General features: G+C 37.8%; 1 protein-coding gene across 3 annotated transcripts in view; it reads left to right on the forward strand.

The window, feature by feature from the left end:
* Positions 1-22,301, forward strand: part of KDM5A (lysine demethylase 5A) — a 144,512-nt gene that overhangs the window by 100,449 nt on the left and 21,762 nt on the right. For 2 of the 3 annotated variants that reach the window (XM_036907765.2, XM_036907775.2), the window contains exons 25-26: positions 12,639-12,798; positions 13,625-13,845. In XM_036907765.2, the coding sequence (XP_036763660.2) occupies positions 12,639-12,798; positions 13,625-13,845 (381 nt within the window). Of the gene's footprint in view, positions 1-12,638; positions 12,799-13,624; positions 13,846-22,301 lie in introns of those variants that run through there. The other variant, XR_008993890.1, reaches the window with a different exon arrangement.

Below are 22,301 nucleotides of genomic sequence, written 5' to 3' on the forward strand. Positions count from 1 at the left end.
GGCCACAAAAAGACCTTCAGTAAATTCAGAAGGATTGAAATTGTACCAACCAGCTTCTCAGACCACAAAGGTATGTAACTACAAACAATTTACTCAAAGAAAATAAAAAAGCCCAAAACACATGGAGGCTTAACAACATGCTCCCAAATAATCAATGGATCAATGACCAAATAAAAACAGATCAAGCAATGTGTGGAGGCAAATGAAAACAATAACTGAACACCACAAAATCTGGTACACAGCATAGGCTGTACTAAGAGGGAAGTACATTGCAATACAGGCTTAACTCAGGAAAGAAGAAAAATCCCATATGATCAGTCTAAACTCACAATTGATGAAACTAGAAAGAGAAGAACAAAAGAGGCCCAGAGTCAGTAGAAGGAGGAACATAATGAAGAGCAAAGCATAAATAAATAAAATCGAGAAGAATAAAACAATAGAAAGAATCAGTGAAAACAGGAGCTGGTTCTTTGAGAAAATTAACAAAATAGATAAACCTCCTAGGCAGACATACCAGGAAAAAAAGAGTCTACACACATAAACAGAATCAGAAATGAGAACGGAAAAATCACTACAGACACCACAGAAATACAAAGAATTACTAGAGAATACAATGAAAAATTATATGCTAACAAACTGGATAACCTAGAAGAAATGGACAACTTTCTAGAAAAATACAACCTTCCAAGACTGATCCAGAAACAAACAGAAAATCTGAACAGACCAATTGCCAGCAACAAAACTGAATCGGTAATCAAAAAACTACTTAAGAACAAAAGCCCTAAACCAAATGGCTTCCCACTGAATTTCATCAAACATAGTGAAGACCTACTATCCATCCTCTTTAAAGTTTTCCAAAAAGTAGAAGAGGAAGGAATACTTCCAAACTCATTCTATGAGGTCAGCATCACCCTAATACCAAAACCAGGCTAAGACACCACAAAAAAAGAAAACTACAGACCAATATCCCTGATGAACATAGATGCAAAAATACTCAAAAATAGCAAACTGAATTCAAAAATACATCAAAAAGATCATCCGTCATGATCAAGTAGGATTTATTCCAGGGATGCAAGGATGGTACAATATTAGAAAATCCATCATCATTATCCACCACATCAACAAAAAGAAGGACAAAAACAACATGATCATCTCCACAGATGCTGGAAAGGCATTTGACAAAATTCAATATCCATTCATGATAAAATCTCAACAAAACAGGGATAGAGGGCAAGTACCTCAACATAATAAAGGCCATATATGACAAACCCACAGCCAACATCATACTTAGCAGCAAAAAGGTGAAAACTTTCCTTTAAGATCAGGAACAAGACAAGGATGCCCACTCACCCCACTTTGTTCAACATAGTTCTGGAGGTCCTAGCCATGGCAATCAGAAAACACAAAGAAATAAAAGGTGTTCAGATTGGAAAGGAAGAAGTGAAATTGTCACTGTTTGCAGAAAGCATGATACTGTACATAAAAACCCTAGAGAATCCACCAAAAAACTGCTAGTACTAATAACTGAATTCAGCAAAGTTGCAGAATACCAAATCGATACACAGAAATCTGTTGCATTCTTGTGTACTAATGATGAACTAGCAGAAAGAAGTCAGGAAAACAATTCCATTCACAATTGCATCAAGAATAAAATATCTAGGAATAAACCTAACCACGGAAGTAAAAGACCTATACCCTGAAAACTACAAGACACTCATCAGAGAAATTAAAGAAATAAGTGGAAATGCATCCTGTGCTCATGGATAGAAATAATTTATATTGTCAAAATAGCCATCCTGCCTAAAGTAATCTATAGATTCAGTTCCTATCAAAATACCAACGGCATTCTTCAGTGAACTAGAGCAAATAGTTCTAAAATTCATATGAAACCACAAAAGACCCCGAATAGCCAAAGCAATCCTTAGAAGGAAGAATAAAGCTGTGGGGATTACGCTCCCCAACTTCAAGCTCTCCTGCAAAGCCACAATAATCAAAACAATTTGGTACTGGCACAAAAATGGACCCTTAGATCAATGGAACAAAATAGCCCGGATATAAACCCAAGCATACATGGTCAATTAATATACTATAAAGGACCCATGGATACACAATGGGGAAATAATAGCCTCTTCAACAGCTGGTGTTGGCAAAACTAGACCAGGTACATGTAAGAGAATGAAACTGGATTATTGTCTATCCCCATACACAATAGTAAATTTGAAATGGATCAATGACCTGAATGTAAGTTATGAAACCATAAAACTCTTAGAAGAAAACATAGGCAAAAATATTTTGAATATAAACATGAGCAACTTTTTCATCTCCTCAGGCAAGGGAAACAAAAGCAAAAATGAACAAATGGGACTACATCCAGCTAAAAAGCTGATGTACAGCAAAGGACACCATCAGATGAAAAAGACATCCTACAGTATGGAAGAATATATTTTTAAACAACATATCCAACAAGGGGTTAACATCTAAACTATATAGAGAACTCACACACCTCAACACCCAAAAAGCAAATAACTTGATTAAAAAATGGGTGGAAGATCTTAACAGACACTTCTGCTAAGAAGAAATTCAGATGGCCAATGGGCACATGAAAAGATGCTCCACATCACAAATTAGGGAAATGCAAATTAGAACCACAGTGAGATAATCACCTCACAACAGTTAGGATGGCCAACATCCAAAAGACAAACAACAACAAATGTTGGCGAGGTTGTGGAGAAAGGGGAACCCTCCTACACTGCTGGTGGGAATGTAAATTAGTTCAACCATTATGGAAAGCAGTATGGAGGTTCCTCAAAATGCTCAAAATAGAAATACCATTTGACCCAGGAATTCCACTTCTAGGAATTTACCCCAAGAATGCAGCACTCCAGTTTGAAAAAGACAGATGCACCCCTATGTTTATCGCAGCACTATTTCCAATAGCCAAGATATGGAAGCAGCCTAAATGTCCATCAGTAGATGAATGGATAAAGAAGAGGTGCTACATATACACAATGGAATATTACTCAGCCATAAGAAGAAAACAAATCCTACCATTCGCAACAACATGGATGGAGCTAGAGGGTATTATGCTCAGTGAAATAAGCCAGGTGGAGAAAGACAAGTACCAAACGATTTCACTCATATGTGGAGTATAAGAACAAAAGAAAACTGAAGGAACAAAACAGCAGCAGAAGCACAGAACCCAAGAATGGACTAATAGTTACCAAAGGGAAAGGGACTGGGGAGGACAGGTAGGAAGGGAGGGATAAGGGTGGGAAAAAAAGAAAGGGGGCATTACAATTAGCACATATAGTGTGGGGGGGGCACAGGGAGAGCTGTGCAACACAGAAGACAAGTAGTGATTTTACAGCATCTTACTATGTTGATGGACAGTGACTGTGAACGGGGATGTGGGGGGGACTTGGTGAAGGGGGGAGCCTAGTAAACATAATGTCCTTCATGTAATTATAGATTAATGATACCAAAAAAAAAAATTAGTTCAACCATTGTGGAAAACAATATGAAGGTTCTTTAAAAAGCTAAAAATAGAAATACCATTTGACCCAGGAATTCCACTCCTAGGAATTTATCCAAAGAAAGCAAGATCCCAGATTCAAAAAGACATATGCACCCTTATGTTTATTGCAGCACTACTTACAATAGCCAAGACATGGAAGCAACCTGAGTGTCCATCAGTAGATGAATGGATAAAGAAGATGTGGTACATATACACAATGGAATATTTTTCAGCCATGAGAAGAAAACAAATCCTACCATTTGCAACAACATGGATGGAGCTAGAGGGTATTATGCTCAGTGAAATATTCCAGGCAGAGACAGACAAGTACCTTATGATTTCCCTCATTTGTGGAGTATAACAACAAAGGAAAAACTGAAGGAACAAAACAGCAGCAGACTCACAGACTCCAAGAAGGGACTAACAGTTACCAAAGGGGAGGGGTGGCGGAATGTGGGAGGAAAGACAAAGAAGTTGATTGAGGGGTATTATGATTGATACACATGTTTTTGGGGATAAGACAGTGTAGCACAGAGCAGTAGTGACTCTGTGGTATCTTACTATGCTGATGGGCAGTGACTGTAATGGGTGTGGGGCGGACTTGGTAATATGGGTTAATGTAGTAACCACAATGTTTTTCTTGTGAAACCTTTGTAAGAATGCATATCGATGATACCTTAATAAAATAATATTAGGGTCCTTTCTGATCTATTTTATGTATTTACGTGCTTGTAAAATATGTTATTGAGTATTGTTTTTTTATTTTAAGTAATATTAACAATGACCATTTCGATTAAATGTTACTGCTGACATGGGTGGGTTTAAGGTAATTATCTTGCTATTTTTCATTAACCTTTTGTTTTGTGTTCCTCTGTTCCTTTTTCCCTTCCTTCTTTTGGGTTAACTGAAAAAAATGTTATTGTTTCCTTTATTGGTGTGTTACCTATACCTCTTCTTATTTTTATTTTTTTCCATGACTGCTTTAGAGCTAACAGTGAATCTTTAACTTATGAAAGTCAATTCCATACCTCCTCACATTTCATAGTTACCCTTGGGGAAGTAATTTTATAAGATATATTTTTTTTACTTATCACTGTCCTTTTCATTTTAAAAAGCTTAGCAGAAAGTTTCCTGTGTGAGTTAGAATGAAATATGTAGAGTCAAGGGCAGAAAAGACAATTCCAGTCAGAGAGAAGCATCTGGGAGCTGCTGGAGAGGGTAAAGTCCTCTAGGGTGTGTTGCTTTTTAGGACTTAAATTCTTGAATAGGGAAGAAGACCTGCTTGCTATTTCTAAATTTGCAGTGAGTTGCATTGTCTTCCAGAATCCTCTTAGAGCACCTTTTAAGTACTCTGTTTAGTTAAGGGTAGTTTCATGATAGCAGTAGGCCTTGCTGTCTTGCACCCTACAAGGAGAATCAGGAGTTGATTAATCATTACTCTGTTAGCTCTCATCTCCCAACCCACTCTGCTTGGTGATGATCAAACAGGGACTCTACACCAGGGGTTGGTAAACATTTTCTGTAAAGTAATATATAGTAATGTGTATTAATATTAATGCACAGTAAATATTTTAGGCTTTGCAAGCCACATATGGTCTGTACTGTACATGTATATATATATATGTATTTTTTAAATTTTATTTTGGTATCATTAATCTACAATTACATGAAGGACATTATGTTTACTAGGCTCCCCCCTTCACCAAGTCCCCCCCACATCCCTGTTCACAGTCACTGTCCATCAACATAGTAAGATGCTGTAAAATCACTACTTGTCTTCTCTGTGTTGCACAGCCCACCCCATGCCCCCCCCACTATGCATGCTAATCATACTGACCCCTTTCTTTTTTTCCCACCCTTCCCACACGTCCTCCCCAGTCCCTTTCCCTTTGGTAACTATTAGTCCATTCTTGGGTTCTGTGCTTCTGCTGCTGTTTTGTTCCTTCAGTTTTCTTTTGTTCTTATACTCCACATATGAGTGAAATCATTTGGTACTTGTCTTTCTCCGCCTGGCTTATTTCACTGAGCATAATACCCTCTAGCTCCATCCATGTTGTTGCAAATGGTAGGATTTGTTTTTTTCTTACGGCTGAGTAATATTCCATTGTGTATATGTAGCACCTCTTCTTTATCCATTCATCTACTGATGGGACATTTAGGTTGCTTCCATATCTTGGCTATTGGAGATAGTGCTGCGATAAACATAGGGGTGCATCTGTTTTTTTCAAACTGGAGTGCTGCATTCTTGGGGTAAATTCCTAGGAGTGGAGTTCCTGGGTCAAATGGTATTTCTATTTTGAGCATTTTGAGGAACCTCCATACTGCTTTCCACAATGGTTGAACTAATTTACATTCCCACCAGCAGTGTAGGAGGGTTCCCCTTTCTCCACAACCTCGCCAACATTTGTTGTTGTTTGTCTTTTGGATGGTAGCCATCCTTACTGATGTGAGATGATATCTCATTGTGGTTTTAATTTACATTTCTCTGATGACAAGCGATGTGGAGCATCTTTTCATGTGTCTGTTTGCCATCTGAATTTCTTCTTTATTAGAGAACTGTCTATTCAGCTCCTCTGCCCATTTTTTAATTGGATTATTTGCTTTTTGTTTGTTGAGGTGTGTGAGCTCTTTATATATTTTGGATGTCAACCCTTTATCGGATCTGTCATTTTCGAATATATTCTCCCATACTGTAGGATACCTTTTTGCTCTATTGATGGTGTCCTTTGCTGTACAGAAGCTTTTCAGTTTGATATAGTCCCATATGTTCATTTTTGTTTTTGTTTCCCTTGCCTGGGGAGATATGTTAAAGGAGAGGTCACTCATGTTTATGTCCAAGAGATTTTTGCCTATGTTTTTTTCTAAGAGTTTTATGGTTTCATGACTTACATTCAGGTCTTTGATCCATTTTGAATTTACTTTTGTGTATGGGGTTAGACAGTGATCCAGTTTCATTCTCTTACATGTAGCTGTCCAGTTTTGCCAGCACCATCTGTTGAAGAGACTGTCATTTCCCCATTGTATGTCCATGGCCTCTTTATTGAATATTAGTTGACCATATATTTTTGGGTTAATGTTTGGAGTCTGTATTCTGTTCCATTGGTCTGTGGCTCTGTTCTTGTGCCAGTACCAAATTGTCTTGATTACTGTGACTTTGTAGTAGAGCTTTAAGTTGGGGAGTGAGATCCCCCTCCACTTTATTCTTCCTTCTCAGGATTGGTTTGGCTATTCGGGGTCTTTGGTGTTTCCATATGAATTTTTGAACTATTTGTTCCAGTTCATTGAAGAATGCTGTTGGTAGTTTGATAGGGATTGCATCGAATCTGTATATTGCTTTGGGCAGGATGACCATTTTGACGATATTAATTCTTCCTAGCCAGGAGCATGGGATGAGTTTCCATTTGTTAGTGACCTCTCTAATTTCTCTTAAGAGTGTCTTATAGTTTTCAGGATATAGGTCTTTCACTTCCTTGGTTAGGTTTATTCCTAGGTATTTTATTCTTTTTGATGCTATTGTGAATGGAATTGTCTTACTGATTTCTCTTTTTATTAGTTTATTGTTAGTGTATAGGAAAGCCACAGATTTCTGTGTGTTAATTTTCTATCCTGCAACTTTGCTGAATTCCGATATTAGCTCTAGTAGTTTTGGAGTGGAGTCTTTAGGGTTTTTTATGTACAATATCATGTCATCTGCAAATAGTGACAGTTTAACTTCTTCTTTACCAATCTGGATTCCTTGTATTTCTTTGTTTTGTCTAATTGCCGTGGCTAGGACCTCCAGTACTATGTTGAATAACAGTCGGGAGAGTGGGCATCCCTGTCTTGTTCCCGATCTCAGAGGAAAAGCTTTCAGCTTCTCACTGTTCAGTATGATGTTGGCTGTGGGTTTATCATATATGGTCTTTATTATGTTGAGGTACTTGCCCTGTATACCCATTTTGTTTAGAGTATTTATCATGAATGGATGTTGAATTTTATCGAATGCTTTTTCAGCATCTATGGAGATGATCATGTGGTTTTTGTCTTTCTTTTTGTTGATGTGGTGGATGATGTTGATGGATTTTCAAATGTTGTACCATCCTTGCATCCCTGGGATGAATTCCACTTGGTCATGGTGTATGATCCTTTTGATGTATTTTTGAATTTGGTTTGCTAATATTTTGTTGAGTATTTTTGCATCTACGTTTATCAGGGATATTTGTCTGTAGTTTTTTTTGGTGGGGTTTTTGCCTGGTTTTGGTATTAGGGTGATGTTGGCTTCATAGAATGAGTTTGGGAGTATTCCCTCCTCTTCTATTTTTTGGAAAACTTTAAGAAGAATGGGTATTATGTCTTCTCTGTATGTCTGATAAAATTCTGAGGTAAATCCATCTGGCCCAGGGATTTTGTTCTTTGGTAGTTTTTTGATTACCGCTTCAATTTCGTTGCTGGTAATTGGTCTGTTTAGATTTTCTGTTTCTTTCTGGGTCAGTCTTGGAAGGTTGTATTTTTCTAGGAAGTTGTCCATTTCTCCTAGGTTTCCCAGCTTGTTAGCATATAGGTTTTCGTAGTACTCTCTAGTAATTCTTTGTATTTCTGTGGGGTCCGTCGTGATTTTTCCTTTCTCGTTTCTGATTCTGTTGATGTGTGTTGACTCTCTTTTCCTCTTAATAAGTCTGGTTAGAGGCTTATCTATTTTGTTTTTTTCTCGAAGAACCAGCTCTTGGTTACATTGACTTTTTCTATTGTTTTATTCCTCTCAATTTTATTTATTTCTTCTCTGATCTTTATTATGTCCCTCCTGCTGACCTTAGGCCTCATGTGTTCTTTTTCTAATTTCGATAATTGTGGCATTAGACCATTCATTTGGGATTGTTCTTCCTTCTTTAAATATGCCTGTATTGCTATATACTCTCCTCTTAAGACTGCTTTTGCTGTATCCCACAGTAGTTGGGGCTTTGTGTTGTTGTTGTCGTTTGTTTCCATATACTGCTGGATCTCCATTTTGATTTGGTCATTGATCCATTGATTATTTAGGAGCATGTTGTTAAGCCTCCATGTGTTTGTGAGCCTTCTTGCTTTCTTTGTACAATTTATTTCTAGTTTTATGCCTTTGTGGTCTGAAAAGTTGGTTGGTAGTTTTTCAATCTTTTGGAATTTTCTGAGGTTCTTTTTGTGGCCTAATATGTTGTCTATTCTGGAGAATGTTCCATGTGCACTTGAGAAGAATGTGTATCCTGTTGCTTTCGGATGTAGAGTTCTGTAGATGTCTATTAGGTCCATCTGTTCTAGTGTGTTGTTCAGTGCCTCTGTGTCCTTTCTTATTTTCTGTCTGGTGGATCTGTCCTTTGGAGTGAGTGGTGTGTTTAAGTCTCCCAAAATGAATGCATTGCATTCTATTTCCCCCTTTAGTTCTGTTAGTATTTGTTTCACATATTTTGGTGCTCCTGTATTGGGTGCATACATATTTATAATGGTTATATCGTCTTGTTGAACTAAGCCCTTTATCATTATGTAATGTCCTTCTTTATCTTTTGTTACTTTCTTTAGTTTGAAGTCTATTTTGTCTGATACTAGTATTGCAACACCTGCTTTTTTTGTCTCTGTTGTTTGCATGAAATATCTTTTTCCATCCCTTGACTTTAAGTCTGTGCATGTCTTTGGGTTTGAGGTGAGTCTATTGTAAGCAGCATATGGATGGGTCTTGCTTTTTTATCCATTCTATTACTCTGTGTCTTTTGATTGGTGCATTCAGTCCATTTACATTTAGGGTGATTATTGAAAGGTATGAACTTACTACCATTGCAGGCTTTAAGTTTGTGGTTACCAAAGGTTCAAGGTTAGCTTGTTTACTACCTTACTGTCTAACATAACTCGCTTATTGAGCTATTATAAACACGGTCTGATGATTCTTTATTTCTCTCCCTTATTCCTCCTCCCTTCTTCATATGTTGGTTGTTTTGTTCTGTGCTCTTTTTAAGAGTGCTCCCATCTAGAGCAGTCCCTGTAAGATGCCCTGTAGAGGTGGTTTTTGGGAGGCAAATTCCCTCAACTTTTGCTTGTCTGGGAATTGTTTAATCCCTCCTTCATATTTTAATGACAGTCATGCTGCATACAGTAGTCTTGGTTCGAGGCCCTTCTGTTTCATTGCATTAAGTATGTCATGCCATTCTCTTCTGGCCTGTAGGGTTTCTGTTGAGAAGTCTGATGATAGCCTGACGGGTTTTCCTTTGTAGGTGACCTTTTTTTTCTCTCTGGCTGCCTTTAATACTTTGTCCTTGTCTTTGGTCTTGCCATTTTAATTATTATGTGTCTTGGTGTTGCCCTCCTTGGATCCCTTGTCATGGGAGTTCTGTATACCTCTGTGGTGTGAGAGGCCATTTCCTCCCCCACTTTGGGGAAGTTTTCAGCAATTATTTCTTCAAAGACACTTTCTATCCCTTCTTCTCCTGGTACCTCTATAATGCCGATATTGTTCCATTTCTGTTGGTCACACAGTTCTCTTAAAATTCTTTCATTCCTGGAGATCCTTTTATCTCTCTCTGCATCAGCTTCTCTGCGTTCCTGTTCTCTGTTTTCTAGTCCATTAATGGTCTCTTGCATCTCGTCCATTCTGTTTTGAAGTCCTTCCAGAGCTTGTTTTATTTCTGTATTCTCCCTCCTTAGTTCTTCCATATTTCTCTGCAAGTCCATCAGCATGGTTATGACTTTTGTTTTGAATTCTTTTTTTTCAGGAAGACTGGTTAAATCTGTCTCCCCAGGTTCCTTATCAGGGGTAGATGTAGAAGATGTTGAAGCTGTCTGGTTTAGCCTTGTCTGGATCAAATTTTGCCTTTTCATGTTGATAGGTGCAATGGTGAGCTATTGACTCGTCTGTCAGCTGGGAGAGCCAAGACTTTCCACTTCCTCCTGGCCTTTCTTTACTGGGACAACTGCGACCCCTAGTGGCTTGTGTTAGGCAATTGCGTGTAGACTATGTCTCTGTATCTTGCCCGGCGGGTATGGAGGAAGCTCCCTTGCTGTGGGTGTGGCCAGCCTCAGGCCACTTCTCTGCTATGGCGGGGCCCGGGAGGGGTAATGGACGGGGTCTGTTTGGCTGTTTACCTCCGTGAGGGGTCTCAGAGCTGTTGCCCAGGGAGTTAGTGTGCCTGGAGTTCCCTGGAATTTCCAGCTGCTGGACTGTGACCCGGGATGCTTCCGTCCAGCAGTGGGGTCCCCGTCCCTTTAAGACTTTCAAAAAGCACTCGCTTTTCTTTGTCGGGACCCACTCAAAGGTCTTGCTGTCCTGTTTCCCTGGTATCCAGGACCCCACGCATGCACTGTGTCTGCACTCTGGTGCAGATGGCTGGGGCTGGGTGTTTAGCAGTCCTGGGCTCCCTCTCCCTCCCGGCTCCGACTCCTCTCCTCCCACTGGGAGCTGGGGTGAGGAGCCTCGGGTCCCGCTGGGTGCAGCTTGTATCTTACCCCTTTCACCAGGTGCTGGGTTCTCGCAGGTGTGAATGTAGTCTGGCTGTTGTCCTGTGTCTTCTGGTCTCTCTTTTAGGATTAGTTGTATTTTGTATTTTCAAAAATATATATGTTTTTGGGAGGAGATTCCCACTGTCATACTCACACCGCCATCTTGGCTCCGCCCCCACATGTATATATTTTTAACAACTCTTTAAAAATGTAAAATCTATTCTTACTTCATACCATAGAAAAACAGGCTGGCAGCTGGGTTTGGCTCTATAGGCTGTTATTTGCCAAACCCTTTTCTACTCATTTGTCTTTTTCCTATTGCCTGCCTTCTGCCAATAGAGATCATTACAGAAAATATAAAGGCGTGAACAGTGAAAAGGGGCTTGATCTTAATGCTTATTTTCCATTCCTGTCTTCTTCATCTGACCTGCATGCTTTTTTTTTTAACCCTTGCAGCAACTTGTTCTAGATTCTAGTTGTTCCTTTCACACCCCTGAATCCAACCACATTGTGTTCCAGTAGAAAACTAATTAGCAGAACTAACTGGCCAGTGTCTCCCATCAGAAATCTGGGTCCCCAGCTCTGTAGGGCTCCTTCCTCGAACTTTTAGATCCTAATAACCTGACTGCTCCTCACGCTGTAGGGAAGGCAGCTCCTTCTTGCAGTTATCTTTGTGTTACCTTGGAGTTTCCTTTTTGCCTTTTCATGCCTTTAATACACATTTAAGCAGTTCACCTAATTCTCCTTGTTGACCTACTGTGATTTCTGTTCTTCCTAATGCAATCTGACCATTAAAGCTGTACATGTGAACTTACAGAAACTAACTACACAGGATAATCATCTGAAACCTAATTAGACTGTCAGTATTGTATAATTTGCATATTGTCAGTCAGGCTCTTCATTGTGAGAAATGAGTGCAATTGGTAAGCTTCTAGGTTTGAAAACCTTTAGAGGGGATTAAATGATTTGTATCCTTAAGATGTCACATCTAAACCTTTTTTCTCCTCCTACGTCCATTTTTTTTTAAGGGTAAAGATTCCTTAACTTGAGTTTTTATGAGTTGTAGACTTAATAGTAATTTTCTTACAGGCTTATTATCCCTGGCAGTTTACCCTTGAAGAAGAGGTTTGTACTTTGTGATCCACTTATATACAGATATTTTTCAGTACATATATTGGAACATTTTTTGGCTATTTGTGACAGTTTGAAGAACTTTAAGGTGAGCAGCGTAGTCCAGATATATCCAAGAAATTTTTAAAAAGCTATGATATGACTGCATGAAATATATATAGGTACTAGTCTATTTTATAGTTTACTACCATGAAATATACAGAACTCTGTTATGAAGAGTTAAAATTTATCAAAACTTAGGCACACACACACATACATATTCCATACAAAATATTTGTCATTCAACTGTTTATGTTATTGGTAGGGTATTTGGTCAACAGTAGGCTATTAGTAATTAAGTCTTTAGGTAATCAGAAGTGATACCAGACTCAAATATGTCAGGAGGTTGACAGTCCTAACCCCCAGGTTGTTCAAGGGTCAACTGTTTTTAATTTTAGGGTCCTATTTTTAGTATGTTACGTTACATGCTTTAACCTGACCGCCTTAATTTAGATCCTTGTCATAGGATAATTTAAATGGTTCTAATTCTGAGCACCCTTCTTTGCTGCTGCTTCAGGATACAGCCAGTGTGAAGTCCTCCAGCAGTCTGGAACCCAATCTCTTTTGTGATGAAGAGATTCCCATCAAGTCTGAGGAGGTGGTCACTCACATGTGGACAGCGCCTTCATTCTGTGCAGAACATGCTTACTCTTCTGCTTCTAAGAGTTGTTCTCAAGGTATTACCCTTTAAAATGATGTGGAGAAGATAAGCTTGAAACCAGTGAGAAAAAAATACTGTATTAATCAAGACTTAATTTGTCTTAAATACAAATCCTGGCTATGCGATTCTAATAGATTCTGAAAATACAATTTAAGTTAGGCAAAGCCAGTCCCTATTTGCATTTTCTGTCAGAATTACTGAATCCTTATTAGAAGAACTTTAGAGGCCACCTGGTCCCATCACTCGGTTATGTAAAATCCCTGATAGGTAGTTGTGTAGCCTCTATGTTTTCATTACGAGTTGTTGAGGAACTTGTTTGTTGTTAAGAATATTCATTCTGGTTTTATAAAGCTTTAATAAGGTTAGAAACTTCTTCCTTTCCTTGGCAGATGATTTATCTTATGTTCACATTGTTTTAGGTCACATGTTTGGAAAATGTAGGTTGTTACTCTGTAGTAAAATCCAGGAGTTTAGGGAACAGTATGTTGTCTGTTCATTGGGAAGATAACATTTATTTATTACTGGACAGCCACATGTTTAATCTTTTGGTACTCTCTAAAATGGAGAGAGAATGGGATAGGAGATTCTTTCCCCTCTAAGGAATAGGATAAAGAATCAATAAGGAATCAGAGTTTATTCTAAACCAATTTTTTAGACTGGGCATTACAGTCTTAGATCTTTTTGTTCTGTATTTTTTTTTTATTTAATTTTCACTTTTGTATTGATGCAGTAAGTATATCTCAAGTATTGGGTAGGAGGGATTATTCCCCTAAATATTTACTTATAAAACATTTAATTTTTTTCTGTAGTTACCGTTTTTTTGTTTTAATATTTTTGGAAAGGTTCAAGCACCCCGAGGAAACAACCTCGGAAGAGCCCTTTGGTGCCCCGAAGTTTGGAACCTCCGGTGCTGGAGTTGTCTCCTGGTGCTAAAGCCCAGCTGGAAGAGCTTATGATGGTTGGAGATCTCTTGGAAGTATCTCTGGATGAGACTCAACACATATGGCGGATATTGCAGGCCACACATCCACCCTCTGAAGACAGATTCCTGCATATCATGGAGGTATGTATGGATTTAAAGCATACTCAAACAGTGGTTTTAAAACTGCTTAAAAATGCCCAGGTTTCTTGGGGCCACCACAAATGCTGACAAGGGGATGGCTGAGTGGGTAGAACTCTCCCTGTTCTACTTTTCTGTTAAGCTCACATAACTCTGTTATGTTGTTGTCTTTACTGAGACTTTATGTAAATATTGCATAATTTGGTGGGAGGTGGTAAATAAAAGAAGACCATTTCTGCTAAAAAGAAAGGGGGATACTGAAAGCCACCTGTTTAGAACAACTTTCTTAGCCCAGACTCCCGCTATTAAAAGGTTAGGCAGGGGAAAATACAGTGGTTTAAAAAAAGAATCAAGGTAATGGCTAAATAGGAACGGATGGGTGGGAGGGAGAATCCACATTGGTATTCTGTGCTTGCATAGATAGCAGTTTGGAATTTGTACAGTGTTTCTGTATCCATGATCTAATTTGATCCTCACCATAATCCTGAAGGGGAGAGGGGAAAGGATTGACAGGGTCAGTATTTAGCCCATTCTGCATATGAAGAAATTAAGGATCAGAGAAGTGGAAATTTACCCGAGGTCACATATCTGCTAAAAATAGAGACCTGGGTTCTAACTGGGCATTTAACTCAGTGTTCTTGCTTGTCCATAATGGAATGTCGTAAAGTGTTACCAACAGTTGAGAGAGATACACTTAGCAAACTACAGTTTGTTTTTGGTTTGGAAGTTAGATTGAAGATAGCCTACTTTAGGTAGCGTTTTCCAGTCTGAAAGCATTTTCTTAACATCCATTATCTTATCTGATCCTCTTTATTTTACATGTAAGGAAGTACTGGGAGCTTAAATACCTTGTTGAAGATGTGATAGACTTAAGGTTTTTTAAAAATTTGCCAATGTTTTTATTCAATATGCAAATTAAAGTGTTAATATGAAAAACTTCATAGACAATCATAAAAACACAGAGCCCAAGAGGTGAATGAGATGATATGAACAAGAAATTCACAAATGAGTAATATGAAGATTCTAATATATTTCAATAGCGAATGTAAATTTTTTAAAGATTTATAACAAAATATTTGTAATACATATGGCACATTGTTAAAGTGTTGAAACATTTGACTCAATCTCATTTTTAGAATCTATCCCAAAGTAAAAATTTTTTAAAGAAAAAAAGATTTATACACATCACAATATTATTGATAAAACTGAAGTTTTAAGTTGATTCAAATAGAAATCAACCTGAATAAACCAATGTAGGAGACATGTTAAATAAATTGTAATAGAATATTGTGTAACTCTTAAAATGAGCATTAGAAAGAGTTTTTAGTAAATCTTTAATTAGTTAAGTAATATGGAAAATATGGAAGTATTGATAAAATAATAGCCCAGGTAAAAGTTGGAAGATTTATTTATCAATAACTCAATTCCACAAAAAGACAGGAAGAAAATACCTACCAAATATAACAGATAATATTGTCAAACACTGTAATTATGAGTGAGTGGTAATTTCTTTTTTATGCTTCTCCAAACTTTCAAAATGTACATTTATTACTTCTACAATCAGAAAATTTGAATATTCTTGCCTTTCTACCACACAACTCTACACATAGGTATTATCAGAGTTAAAAGCTATTCAACTAAAGATTCCATATAACTATATACTACTGACCATTCTATTTTTAGAGTTATAAAGGAAATTCAGAAAATTTTACAATGGATTTTCTTTTACATTCCTAAGAATCTTCTTTACATTAAATTAATAAACAGTTGTTTTTTTCATTAAAATCCTTCCCTTTTTATTTTTTCTCTAAACTATTTGAACTCCCATTAAAATAGTGTTAATTACCATCTTCCTTACTGAGATATAAAATTTGAATGTTTTACTTTGTGTGTCAAAGTGGGTATCTCAGAACACCCAGTATTTTAATACCCTGTGACAAGTAGTATTTAAATCCAGCTATATTCATACATGGGATATGAAATGTGTGTTTATTCACTGACCCCATCAGTATTTATCACATTGTTTTAAAGCAGTTCAAATAACTATATTTGTATCTTTTTCTTATTGGTCTTCCAAGAAAAGAACAATTCTTCAGGTTCAAAAGTTTGTGTGTAAAACCTCTAAAATTCATTAACAATTCACAGAGGAAATCTACAGACAACCAGAGGGTGGGTGGGAAGAGACAGAAAGAGATATTTTCAAAATGGTGTTTCCAGAACTTTTAATGACCAATATATCTTTGGTATTAGTTCTAAGACTTCTTGCATGACACTGAAAGCAGTAAGAATTCCAAAGTTTAGAATAATTCATAGCTAAGTACAATCTCAAGGATAGGTATCTTTTGTACAATATAATGTGGTTATTAAGATCATATATACAAATCGAAGTTTTGGAAACTGCAGAACAAAGAAAAAATAATTTGGGGAGATGTTACTGGTTGCACTAATGCAATGAAAAGGTGTTTTGCTCAGTTAAAGAGAAGTAAAATTTGTTCTTAATTGCAAGACTTTGCTAACTTTTTTTTTTTTTTTTTTTATTGAAGGGTAGGTGACACACAGTATTACATTACATTAGTTTCAGGTGTACAACACAGTGATTCAACATTTATATACATGATAATTTACGTACCAGCTATCACCATACCAAGTTGTTACAATATTTTGACTATATTCCTTATGCTATACATTATATCCCGGGAAGTGTGTACTTTTTTTGTTGTTGTTGTTGTGAGGGCATCTCTCATATTTATTGATCAAATGGTTGTTAACAACAATAAAATTCTGTATAGGGGAGTCAATGCTCAATGCACAATCATTAATCCACCCCAAGCCTAATTTTCGTCAGTCTCCAATCTTCTGAAGCATAACAAACAAGTTCTTACATGGTGAATAAATTCTTACATAGTGAATAAGTTACATGGTGAACAGTACAAGGGCAGTCATCACAGAAACTTTTGGTTTTGCTCATGCATTTTGAACTATAAACAGTCAGTTCAAATATGAATACTCATTTGATTTTTATACTTGATTTATCTGTGGATACCACATTTCTCTCTTTATTATTATTATTTTTAATAAAATGCTGAAGTGGTAGGTAGATACAAGATAAAGGTAGAAAACATAGTTTAGTATTGTAAGAGAGCAAATGTAGATGATCAGGTGTGTGCCTGTAGACTATGTGTTAATCCAAGCTAGACCAGGGCAATAAAACATCCACGTATGCAGAAGATTTCTCTCAGAACAGGGGGGGTGAGGTTCTAAGCCTCACCTCTGTTGATCCCCAATTTCTCACCTGATGGCCCCCCTGCGACTCTGCCTGTCTTAGGTTGTTCCTCCCTTGAGGAATCTTACCCGTCTCTGGCTAACCAGTCATCTTCCGGGGCCATATAGGGAAATGTAAAGTTGGGAAGTGAGAGAGAAGCCTTATTGTTTGAAAAGGTTAGCTTTTTACTTCTTTGCATATTTATGCCCTGTGGCTTCTATGCCCAGCATTTGTCTTGAGGTATCTTTACCACTTGGAAGAATTATGATACTTGGTAAATTTGATATGAGGCACGAATTCTATTTAAGGGTTGTAATTAGGAAGGAAGAAGAAAAGCTATAGAAGTAGCAGGCGGAAGAAAACATGGGAAGATTGATTATTTCTTTGACATATCTACTTGTAGAGTAACTTCAGCATGTATAGGTTTTAAACTACTAATTAAATTGTGCACACACATTAACATAATGGGAGTATAGTTACATAATCAAAGCATACCTGTAATTACCAGCCATCTCCAGTGAAACCAAGAAAACCAGTTAGGCACCTTAGGCATTTGTGAAAACTTATCTATGATATGGTGGATATTGTCCAACTGAACTTGAACAGTCTGAGAGAAATCAGACAAATTAAAACAACCCATTCCTGGGGACTGTTCACATCCCATATGTTCTTTTAACAGTAAATAGTCTATAGTTGTAAGATTTTGGAGCGCTACAATTTGCACTTCTCCTAATTCTTGGTTGAGTTCCAATAGTATAGATCCAGTCAAATTTGTTGTTTTACTGTATGCACAGGCCAGCTTAGATATCTCCCTCTTCATTCCCATGGCAAGTCCAGGAACTGGTGGGATGAGTGCATCTACAGCTGTAGCAGTGCATGGATCTTTGTTGGGGTTTTTTGATGATCATCTTCTGGCATAAGTCTTCCTGAGAGTGCTGATGTTGGAAGTTCTTTTTCATATCGTATCATAGTTCATTTTCGGGGTAGCCCAAATTAGGCTTTGATCCTCTGTGTAAACACAAACAGACCCTTTGCCTACACTTTTATATGCCCTTTATACCCTTGTGTAGGACTCATTGGAGGTCTCCACACAGGAACTGCCTTTTTGTTGTTGTTGTTGTTATCATTAATCTACACTTACATGACGAATATTATGTTTACTAGGCTCTCCCCTATACCAGGTCCCCCCTATAAACCCCTTTACAGTCACTGTCCATCAGCATAGCAAATGTTGTAGAATCACTACTTGCTTTCTCTGTGTTGTACAGCCCTCCCCTTTCTCCCACACCCCCATGCATGCTAATCTTAATACCCCCCTTCTTCTCCTCCCCCCTTATCCCTCCCTACCCACCCATCCTCCCCAGTCCCTTTCCCTTTGGTACCTGTTAGTCCATTCTTGAGTTCTGTGATTCTGCTGCTTTTTTGTTCCTTCAGTTTTTCCTTTGTTCTTATATGCCACAGATGAGTGAAATCATTTGGTATTTCTCTTTCTCCGCTTGGCTTGTTTCACTGAGCATAATACCCTCCAGCTCCATCCATGTTGCTGCAAATGGTAGGATTTGTTTTTTTCTTATGGCTGAGTAGTATTCCATTGTGTATATGTACCACATCTTCTTTATCCATTCATCTATTGATGGACATTTAGGTTGCTTCCAATTCTCAGCTATTGTAAATAGTTCTGCGATAAACATAGGGGTGCATTGGTCTTTCTCATACTTGACTGCTGCATTCTTAGGGTAAATTCCTAGGAGTGCAATTCCTGGGTCAAATGGTAAGTCTGTTTTGAGCATTTTGATGTACTTCCATACTGCTTTCCACAATGGTTGAACTAATTTACATTCCCACAAGCAGTGTAGGAGGGTTCCCCTTTCTCCACAGCCTCGCCAACATTTGTTGTTGTCTGTCTTTTGGATGGCAGCCATCCTTACTGGTGTGAGGTGATACCTCATTGTAGTTTTAATTTGCATTTCTCTGATAATTAGCGATGTGGAGCATCTTTTCATGTGTCTGCTGGCCATCTGTATTTCTTCTTTGGAAAACCGTCTGTTTAGTTCCTCTGCCCATTTTTTAATTGGGTTATTTGTTTTTTTGTTTGTTGAGGCGTGTGAGCTCTTTATATATTCTGGACGTCAAGCCTTTATCGGATGTGTCATTTTCAAATATATTCTCCCATACTGTAGGGTTCCTTTTTGTTCTATTGATGGTGTCTTTTGCTGTACAGAAGCTTTTCAGCTTAATATAGTCCCACTTGTTCATTTTTGCTGATGTTTTCCTTGCCCGGGGAGATATGGTCATGAAGAGGTCACTCATGTTTATGTCTAAGAGGTTTTTGCCTATGTTTTCTTCCAAGAGTTTAACGGTTTCATGACTTACATTCAGGTCTTTGATCCATTTTGAGTTTACTTTTGTATATGGGGTTAGACAATGGTCCAGTTTCATTCTCCTACATGTAGCTGTCCAGTTTTGCCAGCACCATCTGTTGAAGAGACTGTCATTTCACCATTGTATGTCCATGGCTCCTTTATCAAATATTAATTGACCATATATGTCTGGGTTAATGTCTGGATTGTCTAGTCTGTTCCATTGGTCTGTGGCTCTGTTCTTGTGCCAGTACCAAATTGTCTTGATTACTATGGCTTTATAATAGAGCTTGAAGTTGGGGAGTGAGATCCCCCCTACTTTATTCTTCTTTCTCAGGATTGGTTTGGCTATTCGGGGTCTTTCGTGTTTCCATATGAATTTTTGAATTATTTGTTCCAGTTCATTGAAGAATGTTGCTGGTAGTTTCATAGGGATTGCATCAAATCTGTATATTGCTTTGGGCAGGATGGCCATTTTGACGATATTAATTCTTCCTAGCCACGAGCATGGGATGAGTTTCCATCTGTTAGTGTCCCCTTTAATTTCTCTTAAGAGTGACTTGTAGTTTTCAGAGTATAAGTCTTTTACTTCTTCGGTTAGGTTTATTCCTAAGTATTTTTTTTTTTATGCAATTTTGAATGGAGTTGTTTTCCTGATTTCTCTTTCTGTTGGTTCATTGTTAGTGTATAGGAAAGCCACAGATTTCTGTGTGTTGATTTTGTATCCTGCAACTTTGCTGTATTCCAATATCAGTTCTAGTAGTTTTGGGATGGAGTCTTTAGGGTTTTTTATGTACAGTATCATGTCATCTGCAAATAGTGACAGTTTGATTTCTTCTTTACCAATCTGGATTCCTTGTATTTTTTTGTTTTGTCTGATTGCCGTGGCTAGGACCTCCAGTACTATGTTAAATAACAGTGGGGAGAGTGGGCATCCCTGTCTAGTTGCCCATCTCAGAGGAAATGCTTTCAGCTTCGCTGTTCAGTATAATGTTGGCTGTGGGTTTATCATAGATGGCCTTTATTATGTTGAGGTTCTTGCCCTCTATTCCCATTTTGCTGAGAGTTTTTATCATGAATGGATGTTGAATTTTGTCAAATGCTTTTTCAGCATCTATGGAGATGATCATGTGGTTTTTGTCTTTCTTTTTGTTGATGTGGTGGATGATGTTGATGGACTTTCGAATGTTGTACCATCCTTGCATCCCCGGGATGAATCCCACTTGATCATGGTGTACAATCCTTTTGATGTATTTTTGAATTCGGTTTGCTAAAGTTTTGTTGAGTATTTTTGCATCTACGTTCATCAGGGATATTGGTCTGTAGTTTTCTTTTTTGGTGGGGTCTTTGCCTGGTTTTGGTATTAGGGTGATGTTAGATGAGTTTGGGAGTATCCCCTTCTCCTCTATTTTTTGGAAAACTTTAAGGAGAATGGGCATTATGTCTTCCCAGTATGTCTGATAAAATTCCGAGGTAAATCCATCTGGCCTGGGGGTTTTGTTCTTTGGTAGTTTTTTGATTACCGCTTCAATTTCGTTGCTGGTAATTGGTCTGTTTAGATTTTCTGTTTCTTTCTGGGTCAGTCTTGGAAGGTTGTATTTTTCTAGGAAGTTGTCCATTTCTCCTAGGTTTCCCAGCTTGTTAGCATATAGGTTTTTGTAGTACTCTCTAGTAATTCTTTGTATTTCTGTGGGTTCCGTCGTGATTTTTCCTTTCTCGTTTCTGATTCTGTTGATGTGTGTTGACTCTCTTTTCCTCTTAATAAGTCTGGCTAGAGGCTTATCTATTTTGTTTATTTTCTCGAAGAACCAGCTCTTGGTTTCATTGATTTTTGCTATTGTTTTGTTCCTCTCAATTTTATTTATTTCTTCTCTGATCTTTATTATGTCCCTCCTTCTGCTGACCTTAGGCCTCATCTGTTCTTCTTTTTCCAATTTCGATAATTGTGACATTAGACCATTCATTTGGGCTTGTTCTTCCTTTTTTAAATATGCTTGGATTGCTATATACTTTCCTCTTAAGACTGCTTTTGCTGTGTCCCACAGAAGTTGGGGCTTAGTGTTGTTGTTGTCATTTGTTTCCATATGTTGCTGGATCTCCATTTTGATTTGGTCATTGATCCATTGATTATTTAGGAGCATGTTGTTAAGCCTCCATGTGTTTGTGAGCCTTTTTGCTTTCTTTGTACAGTTTATTTCTAGTTTTATGCCTTTGTGGTCTGAAAAGTTGGTTGGTAGGATTTCAGTCTTTTGTTATTTACTGGGGCTCTTTTTGTGGCCTAGTATTTGGTCTATTCTGGAGAATGTTCCATGTGCACTTGAGAAGAATGTGTATCCTGTTGCTTTTGGATGTAGTGTTCTGTAGATGTCTATTAGGTACATCTGCTCTACTGTGTTGTTCAGTGCTTCCATGTCCTTACTTATTTTCTGCCCGGTGGATCTATCCTTTGGGGTGAGTGGTGTGTTGAAGTCTCCTAGAATGAATGCATTGCAGTCTATTTCCCCCTTTAGTTCTGTTAGTATTTGTTTCACATATGCTGGTGCTCCTGTGTTGGGTGCATATATATTTAGAATGGTTATATCCTCTTGTTGCACTGAGCCCATTATCATTATGTAGTGTCCTTCTTTACCTCTTTTTACTTTCTTTGTTTTGAAGTCTATTTTGTCTGATATTAGTACTGCAACCCCTCCTTTCTTCTCGCTGTTGTTTGCCTTAAATATGTTTTTCCGTCCCTTGACTTTTAGTCTGTACATGTCTTTGCGTTTGAGGTGAGTTTCTTGTAAGCAGCATATAGATGGGTCTTGCTTTTTTATCCATTCTATTACTCTGTGTCTTTT

Source organism: Manis pentadactyla, chromosome 14 (assembly GCF_030020395.1).
Source record: "Manis pentadactyla isolate mManPen7 chromosome 14, mManPen7.hap1, whole genome shotgun sequence".
Lineage (NCBI taxonomy): Eukaryota > Metazoa > Chordata > Mammalia > Pholidota > Manidae > Manis > Manis pentadactyla.